At 62.6% G+C, this 18023-nt stretch overlaps 1 protein-coding gene across 9 annotated transcripts; it reads right to left on the bottom strand.

Moving 5' to 3' along the window:
- Nucleotides 1-215: 215 nt before the first annotated feature.
- On the bottom strand, nucleotides 216-16096 carry SSBP4 (single stranded DNA binding protein 4). 9 transcript variants are annotated; one of them, XM_044948339.2, is made up of 18 exons: nucleotides 15724-16093; nucleotides 7261-7333; nucleotides 6818-6879; nucleotides 6646-6730; nucleotides 3760-3849; nucleotides 3330-3395; nucleotides 3054-3113; nucleotides 2899-2968; nucleotides 2682-2749; nucleotides 2530-2600; nucleotides 2159-2204; nucleotides 2037-2072; nucleotides 1882-1936; nucleotides 1724-1794; nucleotides 1566-1644; nucleotides 1183-1211; nucleotides 843-1066; nucleotides 216-602 (listed from the first exon to the last, which is right to left on the bottom strand). In XM_044948339.2, the coding sequence occupies exons 1-17, from the start codon at nucleotides 15780-15782 to the stop codon at nucleotides 857-859; spliced, it is 1230 nt and encodes a 409-aa protein (XP_044804274.1). In that variant the 5' UTR covers nucleotides 15783-16093; the 3' UTR covers nucleotides 216-602; nucleotides 843-856. The 9 variants fall into 9 exon arrangements, with proteins under 9 accessions (XP_044804274.1, XP_025149657.1, XP_044804273.1 ...); XM_025293872.3 differs by having other exon boundaries at nucleotides 959-1066; nucleotides 15724-16090; XM_044948338.2 differs by having other exon boundaries at nucleotides 959-1066; nucleotides 2530-2749; nucleotides 15724-16096.
- Nucleotides 16097-18023: the final 1927 nt, after the last annotated feature.

The following is an 18023-nucleotide window of genomic DNA, read 5'->3' as shown; positions in this document are numbered from 1 at the left end:
TTCATCAGTAGACTCCTATCTCCCCTTCCCAACTGTTGTCCCTACCCTCCCGAGCTTTCTAGAACCGCCCCCCCCACCCCACCCCACCCCGCCCCGTGGGAGGAGCGGGGAGGAGCAGGCGGCTTTGCCTAACCACAACCCTTGAAGGCTGGGCTTCTAAGTAGGGTGTGGCTGCTGCAAGCCAAAGAAGAAATTTGAGACCAGATACCAAAAACCAAAATCAAGTTACATTTATTGATGGGGCCCACCCCTGCTGTCCAGGGGAAAGGAAGGTCCCCCAAGGAGCGCCCCCCAGGACAAAATAGAAATGACGGGAAGGGCCCAAACAGGAAAGAACATCTCTGAGGTCCTTGTGTGTTCGTTTATATATATATATATATATATATATATAAAATGAATGAGTCCTTGGTGCGGGGCCTCCCAGCCATCCAAGCCTTGACTGGGAGTCCAGTTGCCCGCGGTGTGACCTCAGACCCTCACCCTGCGGACCACCCGAGCCCCTGGACCGTGGCCCCGGGCAGGGGCGCTGGGCAGAAGCCGAGGCCGGCAGTGGGCAAGGGTCTGCGGCCCCATCACACGCTCATGGTCATCCCGGGGGAGTACTGCGGAAAGACGAGGGGGTGGCGCGCGGGGGCCGGCTCAGTTCCGGCCTAGGCTGGGACCCGCCCCCCGGGGGGAATGGGGGCGGTGTGGACAGGGGAGAGGAAAGGATCAGGTGGCGGTGCGTAGGGGAAGCCACGGGTCCCAGGGCTAGGGGTGGGATGTGGACAGGGTGGTGAGATGGGGCGGGCCGGGGGAAGGGGAGAGGAGGAAGGGAAGGATGCCGCGGCCGCCCCCCCCACCTGGCCCGCCGCGGTCACGGTCTTGCTCTGGCCCCCCGGCCGCCCCGCCGGGGTCTGCCCGCCAGGCCCCTCCGGCCCGACGCCGCCGCGGGGGGGGAGTCGACGCAGTCGCTTACGCTTTCGCTCGGGAACGGGTGCAGGAAGGTCCCGGCGGCCGCCATCTCGCCGTCGTCCCGCGGGGTGCCCGGGGTGTTGCTCAGGCCGGCCACAGCGCCGGGGGAGCTCTGGGGGCGGCCGCGGTCAGCGCGAAGACTGGCCGCGCGGCCCCGCCGGGCCTCTGCTTCTCCCACCCGTCTGACCCCGCAGCCCCATCCCCGCCCCCGGAGCGCCGCCCCCTCACCTTCGGCAACCCGTCCAGATCGCCCGAGCCTGTGGACCGACAGACGGCGGACACGCGGCTCAGACGCGCAGGCGCCGGCAAATCCGCTCCCCTCCGCCCACCCCCGAAGGCCGCGTCCCCTCCCTCCGCCCAGCCCTTTGGGAGGGCCCAGATCGGGGCGGGCGTCAGGACTGGCGGCCGGGCCTCCCCACGGTTTAGATGCTGGATCCTCCCCCAGCGCAGCCGGTCACCCAGCAGCCCAGAGAAGCAAAAGCTCCTTCAATACCCGCCCAGCACACAGAGGCGGACAGGATGAAGGAGGCCGCCAGGGGGCGCACGAGGCTCGCGGAGCAGCGGGGCGGGGGCGGGTGTGTGGGTGTCGATGTCCCCGGACGCCCACTCACCCAGGGATCCGTTTACGTGGTGAGGCTCCATCGCGCTCATGGCGGCCATGGGGCCCTCCGGACCAGGGCCAAGCGGGAACTGCAGGCAGAGAAACAGCCTAGGCCTCGGGCCACCGGCTCCCCGCCCCCCAACCAACCCTCTCCCAAGCCCTACTTACATTAGCCCTGCCGGCGCCCGGCCCGATGGGGTTCATGATGGTGTACATGTTCTCGCTAGAGTTGGTGGAGTCTGAGACAGCATATGAGTGGGCGGGGTGTCAGAGGGGCTTGCCCCACCAAGCACACCCCTCCCTATGCCCCGTTCAGGCTGTCGTACCTCCAGGGCTAGGCATGATGGGGGTTCCAGGGGGCCCGCCTCCTCCTGGGGGTCCCTGCACAGAGGGAAGCACAGACGGTGAGAAAGGCCCCCCATGTGTCACCCTACAACCCTTGCGCTCAGGTCCCAGGTGTCCCAGCTTAGGTCCCACTCACCGAGTAGCTGCCAGGGGAGGAGGAGGAGTAGGGGATCTGGGGACAGAGGCAGCTGTGAGCAGTCCACCCACTCTACCACCCCACCTGCTTTTAATCACCCCACACCCGACCGGGATACTCACCGAGTTGCCACTAGGGCTGGCCCATGGGCCGCGCACTCCGGGGCCCCTAGAAGAGACAGTGGTGGACCCGGGTCTAAGCCCGGTGGTACCCTGTCCCCTACCACACTCCCTGACACACCCACTCTGCCCCACGTGCCCTCAGAGCAGCAGATGTTGGCCGGGAAGTAACCAAGCACAGCCTTCAAATTCCAGGCCAGCCTTCAAATCCCAAGCCAGCCATGGCTCACAGGTCTTTGAGCCTGAGCTTCCCCACCCAGCAGTGAAGTCAACAGTACCAGGGACTGCCGTGTCGGTCTGCCTCAGTACACGCAGCCCGTGAAATGGGGTGCTGCCCGTCTGGGCTCGCTCCTAGGGGTCCCTGAGGGCCTTACATGTTCATGGTGGGCAAGCCGGGGCCAGCAAGAGAGTTAGGTGGGGGCCGCATGCCACCTCCTCCGTAGCTCTGCGAAGGCAAAGGGGCCGTGAGTGCAGGCTTAGCGGGGGCAGCCCCTGAAGCTCCCCAGTCACCTGGGCCAGCCCTTACCTGGGGCCCAACGCTGGTCATGCCCCGGGGAGGCGTCACCCTCTGCATGGGGCCCATGCTTGAGTGCCCTGGGGGCAGAAGGAAAAGTGGGCTCAGGTCTGGACCATTTCCCAGCGTGGACACGCACTGTGATGGCACCAGGGGGTCGGGGGGGGGGCAGGGGAAGGGGGGTGGTCCTGGTTCTGGGGTCCTGATTGGCTGGAGCTTCCCTACTCACCCTGAGCTCGCGGGGAGGGCTCCATGGTGCCAGGGAGGAGGGGCTGGGAGCCGGGGAGGCCCACGGGAGGCTGCGGATGGGGAGTGGCAGCACTGAGTGGAGGTGCCCCCACCCCGGCCCAGCTCCTGCCCCCCCCCCCCACATCCCTCTCTCACCTGACTCGGCATCCGCAGGGTGGGCCGGGGGCCCCCTGGGAACCGCGGTGACATGAAGGGCTGGAAGAGGTGGGCCGGGGATCAGCACCTCCCCCCACCTGCCCAGCCCTCAAAACTACCCGGTTCCTGCTGCCGCCGGGCCCCCAGCCTTCCTCCAGCACCAGCCAGCATACCTCAGCCCGCGGTGCCTGGGTGTGTGGAGCTCAGTGGTACGAGCCCAGGGGCCCTGGGGAGGGGTGTGCGTGCGCGAAGGGGCGGGGCGTTACAGGTCCTTACCTGAACATGAGGCCCCATCATGGGGGCGTTGGGGTTGTGGGGGGAAGGCTGGGAGCCGGGGGGGCCCTAGGAGGACAGAACCAGGCGGGTTGGGAGGAGCGAGGTCACGCGAAGTTCCACGGTTTCCTGTGGCTCTACTGAGCCTGGCAGGGCAGGGGCGGGGACGCCGTGGAGGCAGAAGGGGCCAGCTAGCCCCCTCTACGGGACCCTAAAGGTAGGGTTATGGGTAGGACCCCTGGCTCATAGAGCCAAGCTTTGTGGCCCCAAGCACCCTGACACAAGAGCAGTCCTAGCGCAGAGCCCCCGCCCTCCTTGGCACCGGGGCCCAGGCAGCTCCGCCCCTCTCTCTGGCCCTACTACGGACCCACAGTACATACCCACCCTGTCACTGCCCACCCAGGGAGACAGGGGGTGCCAGCCCTGGCTGTACCTGGAAGAAGCCGGGTGCCATGGGGCCTGATGCCATTGCATCACTGGGGGCCATGCTCCCCATCACCGGGCTTGGGGCCGCTGCAGCACTCTGCAGGAGCGGGAGAGATGGCAAGACCCAAGTCAGGTCCCTTTCTGAACCAGTTTCTTCTCCCCAGATAGCCAGCCCCACAGAACAAGGAATCCAAGCCATCTAACTACTCAAGCATGGAAGGAGGGGGGCTAACACTGAAGAAAGAGTCCTTGTTCCCCACCCCAGGCTTAGCAGCCCCATATGCTGAGTGGCTCTAAGCAAGGGCTCTGCCTCTGTGCTGCACTCATGACCCGCAGGTGATCAGGGCCCCGACCTGCTGAGACCCCAGACTAGGGAGGAGGCCAGGGACTCCAGCCGCCCGTGAGTCTCCACCCTGAGGATTCTAGGGGTCTGAAAATGCCTTCTGCCGAGAACTCCAGTGTGTGCTTCATCCTTCTAGCACAGGCTTGTTCTTTTGGTCTGAATCCAACTTCAGATGGGTGGGGGCACAGTCCCCCACTTCCAGCCCATCTCAACCAGCCCTGAATCCTTCTGGCTGGCAAGGCAGCTTAGCTGGGCCCCCAAGACCCCTCAAATCAACAACAAAAATCAATAGGCAGCTTGGAGATGAACCTCCCTCCCAGAGGGTTCCTTCTTAGAGCAACTGTACAGACCACTCCCCTCTTCTTCCAGGAAGGAGGGAGAAGGAAGAGCAGCACTCCACAGTGCCTCTCCAGGCGCCTCCCCCCCAGCCACCCGTCTCTCTTCAGATGGAGGAGGGGACAAGACTGGGAGCCTGAGAAGGGAGTTCTCCTGTCTGCCAAGGGTGGGGATGCTGGTGGCAGGCCCAGAGTTGGCAGGGGCACAGGCTGACAGGCCACTTCCTCTGGCTGGTTCCAAGTCCCAGGCTTGCCTGCCTTTGGGGCCCACAGAGCAGGAGGAGGGGGTAGAAAGAGGCCTAGTCTTCAGGGCAGAGGAGATCCATCAAAGGACAGGGAAGGGGGAGGACGCTGCAGGCACTGAGAGTGCTTCTGCTGAGGCCCCTTGACGCGTGTCTCTCCCTGGCCAGAGAGAAACAGCTCTGGGCCCTGCGTCTGTCCACCCTCCCCAGCCCACAGGGAGGGCAGCCCCCTCCCCCGCCCCCTTCTGAGCCTTGGCAGGCGGCGCCAGAGCATTTCCTGGTCGGGGAAGGTGGCTGGCGGTGCGGGTGGCGGGCTTTCCAGACCTTGAGGTGTGGGGGTGGGGAAAAGATGGGGCTCCCCAAGTCTAGGCCTTGAAGGGTTAATCCGGGGGGGACGGGTCGGGCCCACTCTTCCCGGTGGGTGACCTGAGCTGGACCCCCCACGTCAATCATCCACCCAGAGGCACCAGCCGGGCCCGCGTTGCCATGACGACAGGCTGGGCGCGCTCCCGTTTCCTGGAGACGCCGAGGTCGGCCCCCAGCCCAGAGGCGCTGAGCCCCCTCAGAAGCTGGGGGGTGGGAGGGAGGAGGGAGCCCCGACTGCGAGGGGGAGGCGGCAGGACGCCCCTCACCCCACCGCCACTAAGTGCGGAGGTGGGGCAGAACATGCAGCCGGCTCCAGTCTGCTGACACAGGGACCCTGTCACCCCGGAGCCCGGCCGCGGCCGGGGCGCCGCCCCGCTACCTTGACGCGCCCTGCTGCCATGGTAACCAGCGTGCTCCCGGAAGCGCGCTCACTCCTGGGAGACGGCGCACTCTTCCCTCCCCCGGAGACGTGGGGGCGGGGACGAAGCCCGGGGCGGAGAGGGAAGGGCGGGCTGCTCAGCCCGGAGGAGGAACAGAGCCCCAGGGACCCCGCAGAAGCACAGGGAGGAGTGGGGTGCATTGGGGCGAGGGAGTCGGACCCACGCCGAGTCACACGAGCACACAGCTCCAGACACGTCTGTTACCCCCGTTCTGGCCGGACCACAACAAGACCAGTGGAACCTGACAGGGGTGAACAGCAGTGACCGCCCCTCCCGTAAATGCGCATACAGAGTGCCCGGGGCGTCTTCGGGGACACGGTGAACCCCGGCCTTTTCAGACTGCACCCTGGCCCTCCTGTACTGGGGGGGGCCCTCTGTCGGGAGGCGGTGCCTGGTGTGGGACTCCCGCTAACTGCAGAGAGGGAGGGTGGAGGGAGGGCCCTGGGAGGCACCCCGCCCCAGGGGCACAGCGGAGCGGAGGGCTCAGGACGTGAACGCGCCGGCTGCAGGGGGGAGGAGGGAAGGTGGAGGGGAGAAGGAGGAGGGGGGAGGGCAGGGGGGATGTCTCCGCGGCGCTGGGTGAGCAAGCCCCACAGACCAGGAGGAAGAGGGTAAAGGCAGGGGGCCGCCAACGCCTCCCACGTGACCACACGGTGCCGCCGGTCCCCTCTTGTTACCCAGCCTCTGCTCTGGACGACACTGAATTCAACTTGCACCGAAACCCGAGGCCGAAGAGGTGAACAGAGCAGCCCCAGTCGCCGAGCAAGGCTGGGAGGTCTGCCAAGCTAGGCCTCTCTAGCGCCAGGGTGCACCCCTGCCTGGGCCCCCACCTCAGAAGGCTAGCGGGGAGGGGGCCAGCTGTGGGGGACGGCCAGCCCCACCCTGCACACAAAGAGGCAGGGAAGCAGGAACTGGGGTTCTGTCTATCGGGTTCCATATGGGGCTCACAGGAGGGGAAGCAAAGGAGGGGCTGGGCTCCGGAGGGTCTCGGGCTTATGGGGACCCGCAGGAGCTGGGTGCAGTGGAGGAGCATAGGACCCCCCACAAAAGCCACAATCTCAGGTCAAATCCCATAGTCCGGCCCACTTGCCCACTGGAGCCCCTCAGAGCACAGGCCCCTGCCCACGCCCACGAGCCCTGGTCCCAGCCCCTGGGGCGGGGACTCACGTAGTCCTGGAAAGCCTTGGCTTCGCTCGAGTGCTCACACGCCTCTCTGCGGTCGGGCGCTGCACAGTACAAGTCCCAGAACACGCTGTGGGCGGCAGGGGGGGGAGATGGTTTCCCCATGCGCCCCCACCCAGCCCCCCTCCAAGGCCCGCCCGCACTGCCTCGCACGCACCACCACCAGGAATGCAGGAAGCCCGGGGGCTCCCCCAGCGTAATGTTCTTCTCCCATCGGATCTGCAGGGGAGAGGAAAGAAGGTGAGGCACTCACTGCCCAGCTCTGCCTGACACCCTCCCCTCCCAAGAGGCAGCGCCAGCCCCGCTTGGGGGCCCAGGGAACAGTGGGGCAGGAAACCAGTGGGCCAGAGCCGGGGAGCCACAAGGAGGGCAACTTGGTGAGGAGCCCAGTGGAGAAGCGGGAGGCAGAGCCTCAGATGGATGGACAGATGCCAGGATGCCCATCTGCGGGCCCAGCCCCAGCCCAGCACTCAGCTTCCAGGGCATGACCTGACCCTACCACCGGAGACCTGATAAAAATGGGGTAGGGAAGCCCCCAGGGTGTGGGGGCTGAGGAAGGGTCTGGCTGTGGGGCGTCCCCGCCTGGCTGGGCCAGCTTACCTCAGACAGGAAGGTCTGGGCTGACTTCTGGGCACCAACGTGTAGCAGGTACTCATACACGTACAACGCCAGCCTGCAGGCAGTCAGGTAGGGCCCAGGTCAGAGGCCTGGGCCAGACTCAGTGCCCCGCCCCAAGGGTCCCTAGGAGGGGCTCTCAGGCCAAGTACCTGCGCCTCCGGCCAGCCTCACTCCCTTCACTGGTCCCCCGCTGTCCCAGCTCCCCCACTCCTCAGAAGAGATAGATGGCCTCCATGCCAGTTGCTCAGCCTGACCACCTCCCACATCAACACCCAGCCTGCAGGCCCCTCGTCTAGGCAGCCCTCCTAGCAGTCCCCAGACCCACTTCCAGGTCAAATTCTGTTCTGTTCAACACCCCCTGATGGACCAAGTCCTGGGCCCATCCCACCAATCCCGAGACCTCGGAGCAGCCTTGACCCCAGAGAGGCCCTCTGCTTGGAGAAGGGCTCGTGGGCTCCATTCCAGACTGTGCTCTGGGTAGGGCCTCCCAGCAGGCACCCTGGGCCACGTGGGCAGGGCCCAGCGCCTAGTGCATGCCCAGCCTCAGCTGCCGAGAAAAGAGAGGGGCTCTCTGACCTGAGGCCTTCCTCCTCCAGGTCTCCCCGGACCCCCGTCCTTCTCTAGGGCCAGTGTGCACCCACCAGTGGCGGCTGCGACGCCCCCGTGCCAGCCCCTAGGAGGCCCTGGGGCACAGGGCGTGGGGCCACCAGTGCCACGCAGCTGTCACAACACCGCCTGTCCAAATGCCCATGGCGCCCAGCGCCCACGGACACAGCAGCTTGGCTACTGCCCAGGCCAACAGCACGGGCCACGCTCCAACCAGCAGCACCACTCGTGGGCCACACAAGGAAGCCAGACCATCCATGTTGCGTTCCAGGCCTTTCCATCCTTGGCTTCCGCCACCCCTCAGCCTGTCTTCCACACCAGCCAGCAGAGGGACAACTCCCCACCCGCTGGGCTCACCCAGTCACCCTCTACCGTCCCAGCCCCTTGGGGTGCCCCCAGGGTCCTCCACTGCCCAACCAGGCCCCAGATGGGCTGAGGGGAGCCTGGGTCCGAGACTGGAGGCTCCCCGAGGGCCGGCCTGAGGTTGTTCTGGTGAAAGCTGGAGGCCCTTCCAGATGCCTGCCTTCTCAGCTGGCCGCCCTCCTCTGGCTGGCAGCCCCATCTTAAAATAATCTTGCTTTGACTCATGCTCCTGTTTTCTCTCGCTTTTCCCAGCCAGGCTGCTCAATCCTCCCATCCCAGCCCCTTCAGCAGACCACCCAGGCCCCGGACCGCAGCAAGGTCCTTCTGTCCCGGCCCCCGCCCCATGGCTTCCGCCCTTGTACTGGACCTTCTTCCTTTCTTCATCCATCCATCCCTTCATTCATTCAACACACGTTCACGCAGCGCCTCCCTGAGTAGTGACCACCACAGACTCCTGTCCTCCCAGAGGCTACCAGCTTGCGGGGAGAGACGGAGGAGCAACAATTCAATGGAGAAGGTAAGTGACCTGGTGGGCTGAAGGCGGTACGTGCTACAGGAGGACGAGGGGGGCTGTTAGGGAGTCAGGGTGGGCAGCTGTCCCAGGGCAAGGTATGTCCGCTCGCACTGTACCCCGAATGTGACAGCCACGAGAAGGACAGAAGCGGGACGCTGAGAGGTAGGATTTGTGGGGTTCACGTAGTTCTGAGTGTGGGCTTCCCCCAAGACTAGCCAAGGTCCCCGCCTTGTCATCACACTCCTCTCAGTAGCTCCTCAAGGCCCAGGCGACCCCAGGTTCCAACATCGCACCCAGCAGTCCTCAGCATCCTCCCTCCTCCGGCCCAGTGATCTTCCTCACCCTTCAGCCTCGGGGCTCATCTGTCCAACTTACTCCCAGAGCCCCCTCCCTTTCTAGAGGCCTCCTGAGCCTTCACCAGTGGTCTGCATCCGCCTGGTTGCATCTGCCCGGTCCAAGCCCATCAGTACAAGAACGAATACAAAAAGCCGATGGGGCCAGAGCAGAGCTGACCAGCTCCAGCCAGCTCACTTCCTCACCTTGCAGGCAAAGACAGAGGCTGTGAGAGGCCCAGCCGACCCCGTCACCTCGGCGGGCAGTGCAGAGAGCAGGAAAGGCAGGGGCATGAGATACCCAGAGACAGGGAGCAAGACAGGCTGCCCTAGCAGGGAAGCAGGGGGCTACAGTCTGCTACCCCCCACCCCCCACCCCCAAGGGCAGAGGCTCTCCCAGGGCTCTGGAGTCCTCTGAAGAACATGCTGGCTCCCACCAAAGGGTCTACGCCACCAGCCCACCATGTCCTTCTTCATTGCCTCTCACCCTCCACCCTCAGGGTGGCATGTGACCTAGGACACAGGTCCGGGAACCCCCCCCCCCCCCGCCTGCTCTCCTCCTCTCTCCCTGGGTGGCCTCCCCTCCTGCCCGGATGACTGACTGCTGCAGCTGCCCACAGGCTTGCTCAGAACTCAGTGTCCACTGCCCACTTGGTATCTTAAAGGCCCAGCCCCACCCCAGCTTCTTCTCCTCCCCTTCCCCTCCTGTTCCCCAACCTGGGTGGTCTGAACACACAAGTGTGCTGTGCAAGTGTGAAGATCCACCCAGCTATCCCCCAGAGATCACTACGTTTTACCGAATTTAGGGGAAATAACTTAAGGAAAAAGCCCTCTCTCCTCATCCTGAGCCTTCTCCCTGCCTTGCTCCACACACTCTGGGTCCAGGCTGCCACCATCACTTACCTGGACTTCAACAAAGGCTGCTTCCTTCCTTCCCCACCAGCACTCTGCACACAGACCCTCCCCTAGTCCCCCCTCCCACATACACACACTGACCACTCACTACTTCTCCACCCCAGGGCCTTTGCATAGGCTGTTTCCCTGCCTGGGGCACTCCAGCTAGAGACCCTCATGGCTCCAATGTCACCTGTAAGAGACGTCGTTATCACTTCTAACCCCAGCTCCGCTCCAGTCTCCCCTCGCCCCCCATCATTTAATTTATCTCTGGTTTGACACCGGGCTCTCCGCTTACTGCCTGCAGCCTCCACTGAATGTCGCTTTGGGCGGGTGGGGACTTCATCTCACTCTTGAGCTTACCTAGCCCTGGGCCCTCAGCCATCCAGAGGAATGGACCCTGAACCCCCTGGGGATGTCGGGAAAGCGCTGCAGAAGGTAAGCACCTACTATTCTGATGTTAAGGATTTGGAGTTTTATCCCAAGAGCATAGAGAAGCCAGAGAAGGTTTTCAGTTTTGCTGAAACCTAAAACCTTACATGCTCGTACTTTTCATTTTCATCTGGATCAGGTCTCAGAGAACTGGGAGCAGTTTTGTTTGCCTGAAGCCTGGGCAGGTGGCTGGGGGACCTACAGAGCTCTCCCCTCTGGGGCGCTTCTGGCTTGGGGGGGGTCCCTGTCCAGGCCCTGAGCAGGGCTGTGGGAAAGGGCCAGGGCTCTGGGTTCAAATCCCGGTCCCGCCCCAGCCCTGGTCAGCAAATGACCTACAGAACGAAGAGCCCATCCATCGGGGGATCCCCGCTTCAAAAGGGCAGGAGACGGGAGAGAGCAGGGCCTCCCTCCAGAAGGACCAGTGACCTGGAGCATGCGGGGTGCCTGGACTGGGAGTGCTTATGGGGAGAAGTACCCACGGGCCTCCCTGCAGCTGAACATGGAGTGGGGGCAGAATGGGGTACAGGAGCCTCCCAGACTGCAACTCAGCAATGCCACCTTCATTATCAAGAACTGCCGTAATTGGCCAAGAACTGAGGTAACAGGTGCCCCCTGCTCAGCTCCCCCTCCCCCAGAGCCCCTGGAGGCGTGTGCCGCTGGGGGCTGGGAGCAGCCCTCTACTCAAGGCCTTCGGTCACCCCTGCACCCTCGCCTAATCCGTCACGAGTCCCACCTACGCCCTTCAGGGACTCTCACCCACACGTTTCCTGCCGCCTCTCCACCACCCACAGGGCCAGGCCTTCAGCTCTCCAGAGGCCCCCTCCTCACCAGCCTTCATGGTATGGCCTTCCCCCCACCCAGTAGCCAAAGGAACGACCCCCACTCATAAACTCCACCCCAGCATTTGCCCCCAGATACTGCCTTCCCAGAAGGCTCCCCTGTGCGGCTGGCTCCACTCAGCCTTTCTCAAGAACCTCTTACCCACGAGCTCCCCTCCAACAAGGGTGCCCAGGGCCACACCTGGATGCTCAGCTAGGGATGGGACAGACACACGGTCATTCCCTTATCCACTGGGAAGATGGACGAACTACCTGAGGTGACGTGCTCATATCAAAACAAATTCTGGCGGAAAAACACGCAAGATGCCCAGTGACACTGACCACGACTGTCGTTCATGGAACTATTCTAAATCCAGCTGGCAGCGCTCAGAGTGTCCCAGAAGCTAACGTTTAGATGTTGCCCCCCAATTTAGGACAGCAGAGCCTCTGGGGCTGGAAGGGGGAAAGGATGCCAAGAGGACATAGGGACCTTCAGCTGTCCCTGTCACCTTCATCTCCTTATTTAAAAAGACCTGAAACCAATGACCAAACGCAGGTGCTCATTCTGGGTGGGAAGTGCTCCGGGGACCTCCCTGTAGGTTGGTGTTCATCATTTACAGAAGGAGAGGCTGTGTCTCCCTGCAGGCAGCCCACTCAGATCCCACCTCCCTCTGGCCCACCCTGCCCTCCCTCACCTGTACCCTCCGGCCCTCCCCTCCCCTATACCCTCCAGCCCACCCTGCCCTCCCCTCCCCTGTACCCTCCGGCCCACCCTGCCCTCCCCTCCCCTGTACCCTCCGGCCCACCCTGCCCTCCCCTCCCCTATACCTTCCGGCCCACCCTGCCCTCCCTTCCCCTGTACCCTCTGGACCCTGCAGTCGCCACTGTGTGCCTAGAGCCCCGAGTGCACAACGAGCGTCCGCTCTCTACCCAGCCTTGGGGTCATTTTGGAGAAGAGATTCTTCCGGCCAGAAGATGCCAGACAGATGACTGTCTTTCTGGCCCCCTCTTATCTAGCTGCACAGTTGTGAGGTTGGGCTCCATTTCCAAGCACCCTTAAGCAGGAGACTTTTTAAAATTGACACCTGTCTTCTGCCCAGGTTGGAAGCAGGAGGTGTCTGACCACCCCACTCCTGGAGATTCTGGCACATCTCCAGCCATCCTTGTACCCTGGCTGGGGTCTGGGGGCTACCACTCTCCCGGTGGGAATGGTCTGCTTGTTCAGACATGTGCTGGGCTGAGTCTTGGGGTGTAGTGAAAGGCAGATGCTGGCCGAGAAGAAGCCCACATCCTAGCTAAGAGGTAGGTGAGTTACTCCACAAGCTGGTGGGGGGATCTGGTGCTGTGCGATTAAGAAAGTGAAGTGGAAAAGTGGGTGGTAGTGAGGTGTGGGAGGGATCAGCTATGTGGAAGGTCTAGAGGAAGAGCCGTTTACTAAGGGCACAGCAAGCACAAAGGCACTGGGGTGAGGCCGGGCCAAAGAGCTGGGGCTGGTACCCAGGGTGGGGGCATGCCATGTGGGCTGGAGAGGTTTGTGTTTTAAAGTACGCTCCAGCTCCTTTGTGGAGTGGGGCTTCTTGGGGGTCTGCCGGGGGGGTGGAGGGCCAGGAAACCTGGGGGAGGCAGGCACAGTTATCTGGAACAGAGCTGATCGTGGCAGCTTAGGGGACGTGGAGATAAGAGAAGGGAAGAAACAGGTTTGTACCATATGTAAAATAGACAGCCAATGGAAATTTGCTGTGTGACTCAGGGAACTCAAACTGGGCTCTATATCAACCTAGAGGAGTGGGATGGGGTGGGAGGCGGGAAGGAGGTTCAAGAGGAGGGGACATATGTATACCTATGGCTACTTCATGTTGATGTATGACAAATCAAACCAATATTATAAAGTAATTATTCTTCAATTAAAAATAAACCAATTAAAAAAAAAAAAAAAACAGGTTTGAGCTGGGGAGGAGGGCTTTGCAGTTGAGTTTCAACCCCACTGGACAACCCAGGGGAGATTCTGCGTCTTTGAATCCAGCCTCAGTTCTTGGCCAGGGAGGGAAGAGGGGGTTATCTGAGTTCTCGGTCCCCCTCCCCCATCATTTTTGGCCCGAGCTACCCTACACTCAGCCATTTCTTGTCAGGAGGGTCCAGCAGAAGTGCTGGCTTGGAGACAAGGTTTTCCTGCTGCAAAAAAAGTTAGGAAGACAGCAGATGGTGGCATCTGCTTCACTGACGAGGATGCTGGGCTCTAGACAGGAAGGACCCCATCGAAAACTCAAATTCAGGGGCACAGGAGAGCTCTTTGAAGCGTGGGGCTGATACACTAGAGAGGCAGACTGGGGGCTCTGAGCCCGGTTCCGTCTCCCCTCTGAAACGCTGACAGTCAGCCTTGCAGGGTTCTCAGCAGGGCTGGGGTTGAGGCTGCAGGTGGAGCACCTCTCACACACAGGCCACCAGCAACTCAGCCACTTCCGTCTCTGGGCCTTCATTTCCTCCTCTGTGTAATGGGGTGAAGGGGGTTCCACTGCTCAGGTCCTTAACTCTCCAGGCTTGTTCTTTTCTCCCTGATTTCACCTTCCTGCCTCCTCCTGCAGTTCTTCTCCTTCCTTCTCTGGCCCCTGTCCTGAGCCCCCTCTGGCTCCCCGTCTCAGAACGAGGTCTGGGCCAGCCTGTCCTAGCAATGGACTTAACGTCTGCTGGGTGCACAGATGGTGGGTCCCTGCCCTTGGGGGTTCACAGCACACACTGGTGACCGTAGGGTCCAAGGAATACAGGGGAGGGAAGGCAGGGTGGGTGAGGGGGAGGTAGGGTCTGAGTAGGCTGCCTGCAGGAAGACACAGCCTCTCCTGTAAATGAAGAACGCTCCAGCTTACAGGGAGGCCCCAAGAGCACCTCCCACCAAGACCTAACTGTGCTTGCATTGGGTCACTGGTTTCAGATCTTTTTAGATAAGGGGATGAGGGCTTCCCTGGTGGTTCAGTGGTTAAGAATCCACCTTGCAATGCAACAGACACCGGTCTGATCCCTAGTCTGGGAAGATCCCACATGCTGTGGAGCAATAATCGGTGCACCGCAATGATTGAGCCAGCACTCTCGAGCCCAAAAGCCCCAACTACTGAGCCTTCAAGCTTCGCTTGTCCTCAGCCAAGAGAGAAACGGTTGCCGAGCTGTAAGAGATGAAAAGCCTGCATACTGCAATAAAGAGTAGCCCCTGCTTTCCACAACTAGAGAAAGACCCACCACAGCCGAAAAATAAAATAAGTAAATAAAGCTTTAAATAAGGGGATGAAGGTGACAGGGACAGCTGAAGGTCCCGGTGGGGGCGGGAAAGGGTCCCAATGTCAGCCCAGGCAGGAAACACAGGACAGGAGAGGGCCCGTGTTTAGGGTCCCTTTTCACTGCCCAGACTTTCAAGTCCTCACTCTTGCTCTGTCCCTTGAAGAGTCATCATGGGACCTCTCCCTGAGAACCCAGTCTCCTAACATCTCCAGCAACTGGTTTCCCACACTAGGTGGCTTGACTTCTACGATCCTGCAAATCAGCCCTCGCAAGCCTTCCGTTTTCCCTGGCACTATAACAATATCACAAACCACCATTGGGTGCCCTTGCTGTGATAGTCACAGATCCTAGCACTTTTCAAAAGCTCCCTAAACCTAAGAAATGGAACTGTTATTATGTCTGCATTTCTCAGGATAACGAGTGAGCTTAGGAGGCTGTACTCCCTCACCCAAAGTCACACCACAGGTAAGTGGCAGTGCCAGGAGGCAGGCGCAGCAGCTCAGCTACCACCCCACTCCAAGAAGCTCAAGCGCCCCCAGCCCCTCATCGCAGAGTCTGGGAGTTAGGTACCTGTCCCTCTAACAGCCAGAAAGCATCTGCCACCCAAAGTCCAGCGCCATGCCCAGAACAAGTGGGCGCCCCAAGACTGTGAGCCCTGCGGCTTCCCCAAGGGCCCCACCCAGCTGCCCCAGGCCCCGCTGGACAGGTGGTCTTGCGGGGGTGGGCCCTCCGCCCCTCAAGCTTTCACCAAGGAGAGGAGTAGGGGGCGGGCAGCAGAGTGGCCAGTATCGCCTGCCCGGGAAACTTCCCCCAGAGGATGGGGGAAGTGGCACGAATCGCGAGCGCGCACACCGGTGGCAACCTCGCACACCCAAGTCTCGACGTCGGGGAGGTCTCGCGACCCTTTAGTACCCTCGGATTTCGCACGCCCCCGCAAATCTCGCATCCCTCGGGTCTCCTGAGCCCCTTCTACTCTCACGACCTCTCGGATCTCGCGTGTCCCCTCAAATCTCGCGACCCCGTAAAGCTCTCATGCCTCTCGGTTCTACCGCGCTCTCACTTAGCTCGCGACTCCCCGAGCCCCTCCGGTCTGGCGCACCCCCACAAATCTCGCTCGGACCCGCACCCACGTGCCCCACGCGATGCCCGCCGGCATTGGGGCCCACGGAAGCGGCGCGGTCGCCGAGCCCCGCCCCCGGCTCCCGACCCACCGACTCACTTCTCTCGTGCCTGGCTGTCGGAGGGCACGGCCGAGCCCTTGCCCCCCTTGGCGTACATGCTGCTCCGCACTGCCGCCGCCGCCGCCGCCGCCGGGGCCCCACACCTGTCAGGCGGCGCCGCGGGCCGCGCTCCCTGTCGCCATAGCTACCCCGCGCCCCGGGCCTCACCGCCCTGAGCCCCGTGCGGGCATCGCGGGCATTGTCCGCGCGGGGGAGCTCCAGACGGCGGCGGCGGCAGCTCCAGCTTTGGCTCCGGCCGCGGGTTTTATTTTCTTCCTCTCTTCCCTCAGCGCGGGCTGTTCCGGGAAGCGCGCGCCCCCTCCTCCTGCCGCGCGCGCCCCCGCCCGCCGCCACCCCGTCGCCCGCGGGCGCCGCTCTTAAAAGGGCGATGGCGGGAGCGCGGGTGGGTCCCGCTGCCGGGACCGTGGGCCGGGCGCGCACGCGCACTGGCCGCCGCGGGGGGAAGGGGCGCGGGGCTACACACTCTGAGGGCGCGAGTGGGGACTGCCACTCGAGGACGAACAACAGGACACAGCTGATAGCTGCTACACACGCAGCGTCCAGATAAGCCCAAATTGCACACAGGAACACAGCCACACACTTAGCTGCGGCTACACTCGCCGAACACAGGACTCGTGAGTCCGTATGGCTGCTGGAGCAACTACCGATAGCCCCATAAAGCTACAGGCAGTCACACTGGGTGTATCGCCCCCGCAGAGCTACCCACACCCAGCACGGGAGGGAACTGCCACACACATAGCCCGCCTTCGGGACACAGTCATTCACGTAGGTATACACAGCTCAAAGAGCGGCTGTTACAAAACACTGCAACACACTCCACACTCACATAGGTACTGAGCCACACGGAGACACGCATAGGCACCGCTATGCTACAGCTTCCAACAGCTGTGCAAAGAATCCACGCAGCTACCCTGGGGCACACCGTCGCAGCCTCCTGAGGGCTTCACACAGGGACCTGGGGTCTCACCGAGCCAGAGATGACTCAGTCACGTGCAACACACAGTCACACAACACAGATACACGCAACACAGACACCACACGGACAAGACGCTCCTGGGGTATCCAGGCCACCTCCTGGGAACTACCCCACACTGCCTCACAGTCACACCTGTTGTCAGTAGCAGTGCTGGGTGACTTGACTGACTGGGGCACTTTCGCTGGCTCCGCCTCTCAGCCTGTGCCCGCTGTGAATATTCAACCTTAATCACCTCTGCAGGAGTCGGGGTGCAGGCAGTAGGCATCCCATTCTCCCTCCTAGGACCTCTCTTCTCTCCCCTGGGGGAGTGCAGAGGAGGTGGAGGCCGACACCCGCAGGACAGGGGCGCCTGGGGTTGGGGGGTGGAGACCTGTGTGCCAGGGTACCCGTGTGCAGTGTGCGCTGGACCTGCTTGGGCTGGGTGGGGGCTCCGTCCAGCTGTGACTGTGGTCTAGATGCTTCTGTGAATGTTTGCCGTGGAGATTCTTTTTCCTTGCTTTGTACAGCCGCGAGTGTGTGTGTAAACACGCGGTTCCTCTGAGTGCCCATGTTCGTCTTTGTGCGTAGGGGGTTGGCGGGGACCCAGTCGCTGTCCGGGCAGTTGTTCCTAACTCTGCGACGGTGGCTGTGTCCGCGGCGGTCGTGTGCTGACCGAGTGATGCCGCGTTAGGTTCTGTACACTAGTGTGTGTGCCTCCGCGAGTGGGTGGATTGCTGGCCCCCTGGGACCTGTGTTGTGTGTGGTTGTCCGCTCAGATTTCCTGTGTCGTGTGCGTCTTGATCGAAGCTCCCTAGCCGCTGCCGGCCGACCCCCTAATAAGCTTCCCTCTTGGTACCCCTCCCCTCCAGTGGCCTTCCCCCGACCCAGGCCTTCTGGTGGGCGGGAAGTCTGGAGCCGCTGGGGTTCCAAACAGGCGAAGAGGAAGGGAAGGGCTTGGCCGGCTCCAGCCCCGCCTCCATCCCGAGGGGCCCAGGCCTGGGGTTGAGGGTGGGGGACGCCAGCCCTTCCCACTTCCTGTCCAGCCGGTCGTCCCCTCCCCCAACTTCCTCTCCCGCGGGCCTCCCGGCCCCCGGCAGGCGCGGAGGAGGGGCCCGCGCTGCGCGCTAATGGGGGCGCGGCCCGCCCGCTTCCGTCGGACGGTGAGCTGGCGACTGTTCAATGTCCCGGGGGCCACCGATGGACGTTGGCATCAAGGACACCCTTGTCCTAATACCGGTTCCCATCACTGCTTTCCAGCACCTACTCGCAGCCAGGCACACAGAGGGTGTGACTCACCCAAGTCACACAGTGTATTGGTGACAT

Source organism: Bubalus bubalis, chromosome 9, assembly GCF_019923935.1.
Source record: "Bubalus bubalis isolate 160015118507 breed Murrah chromosome 9, NDDB_SH_1, whole genome shotgun sequence".
In the NCBI taxonomy this organism is placed as follows: Eukaryota; Metazoa; Chordata; class Mammalia; order Artiodactyla; family Bovidae; genus Bubalus; species Bubalus bubalis.
Note: the sequence above shows the minus strand (reverse complement) of the source record. Positions and strands in the feature narration are given on the sequence as shown.

Bases quoted from the DNA above. Each gene is read 5' to 3' on its own strand.
- SSBP4 (XM_025293865.3), bottom strand. From the start codon at position 15,782: ATGTACGCCAAGGGGGGCAAGGGCTCGGCCGTGCCCTCCGACAGCCAG. The intron at 2,073-2,158 runs GTGAGTATCCCG...CTCTGTCCCCAG, and splicing joins CCAGCCCTAGTGGCAACTCG to ATCCCCTACTCCTCCTCCTC. The intron at 1,645-1,723 runs GTAAGTAGGGCT...CTCTGCCTGCAG, and splicing joins CGGGCGCCGGCAGGGCTAAT to TTCCCGCTTGGCCCTGGTCC.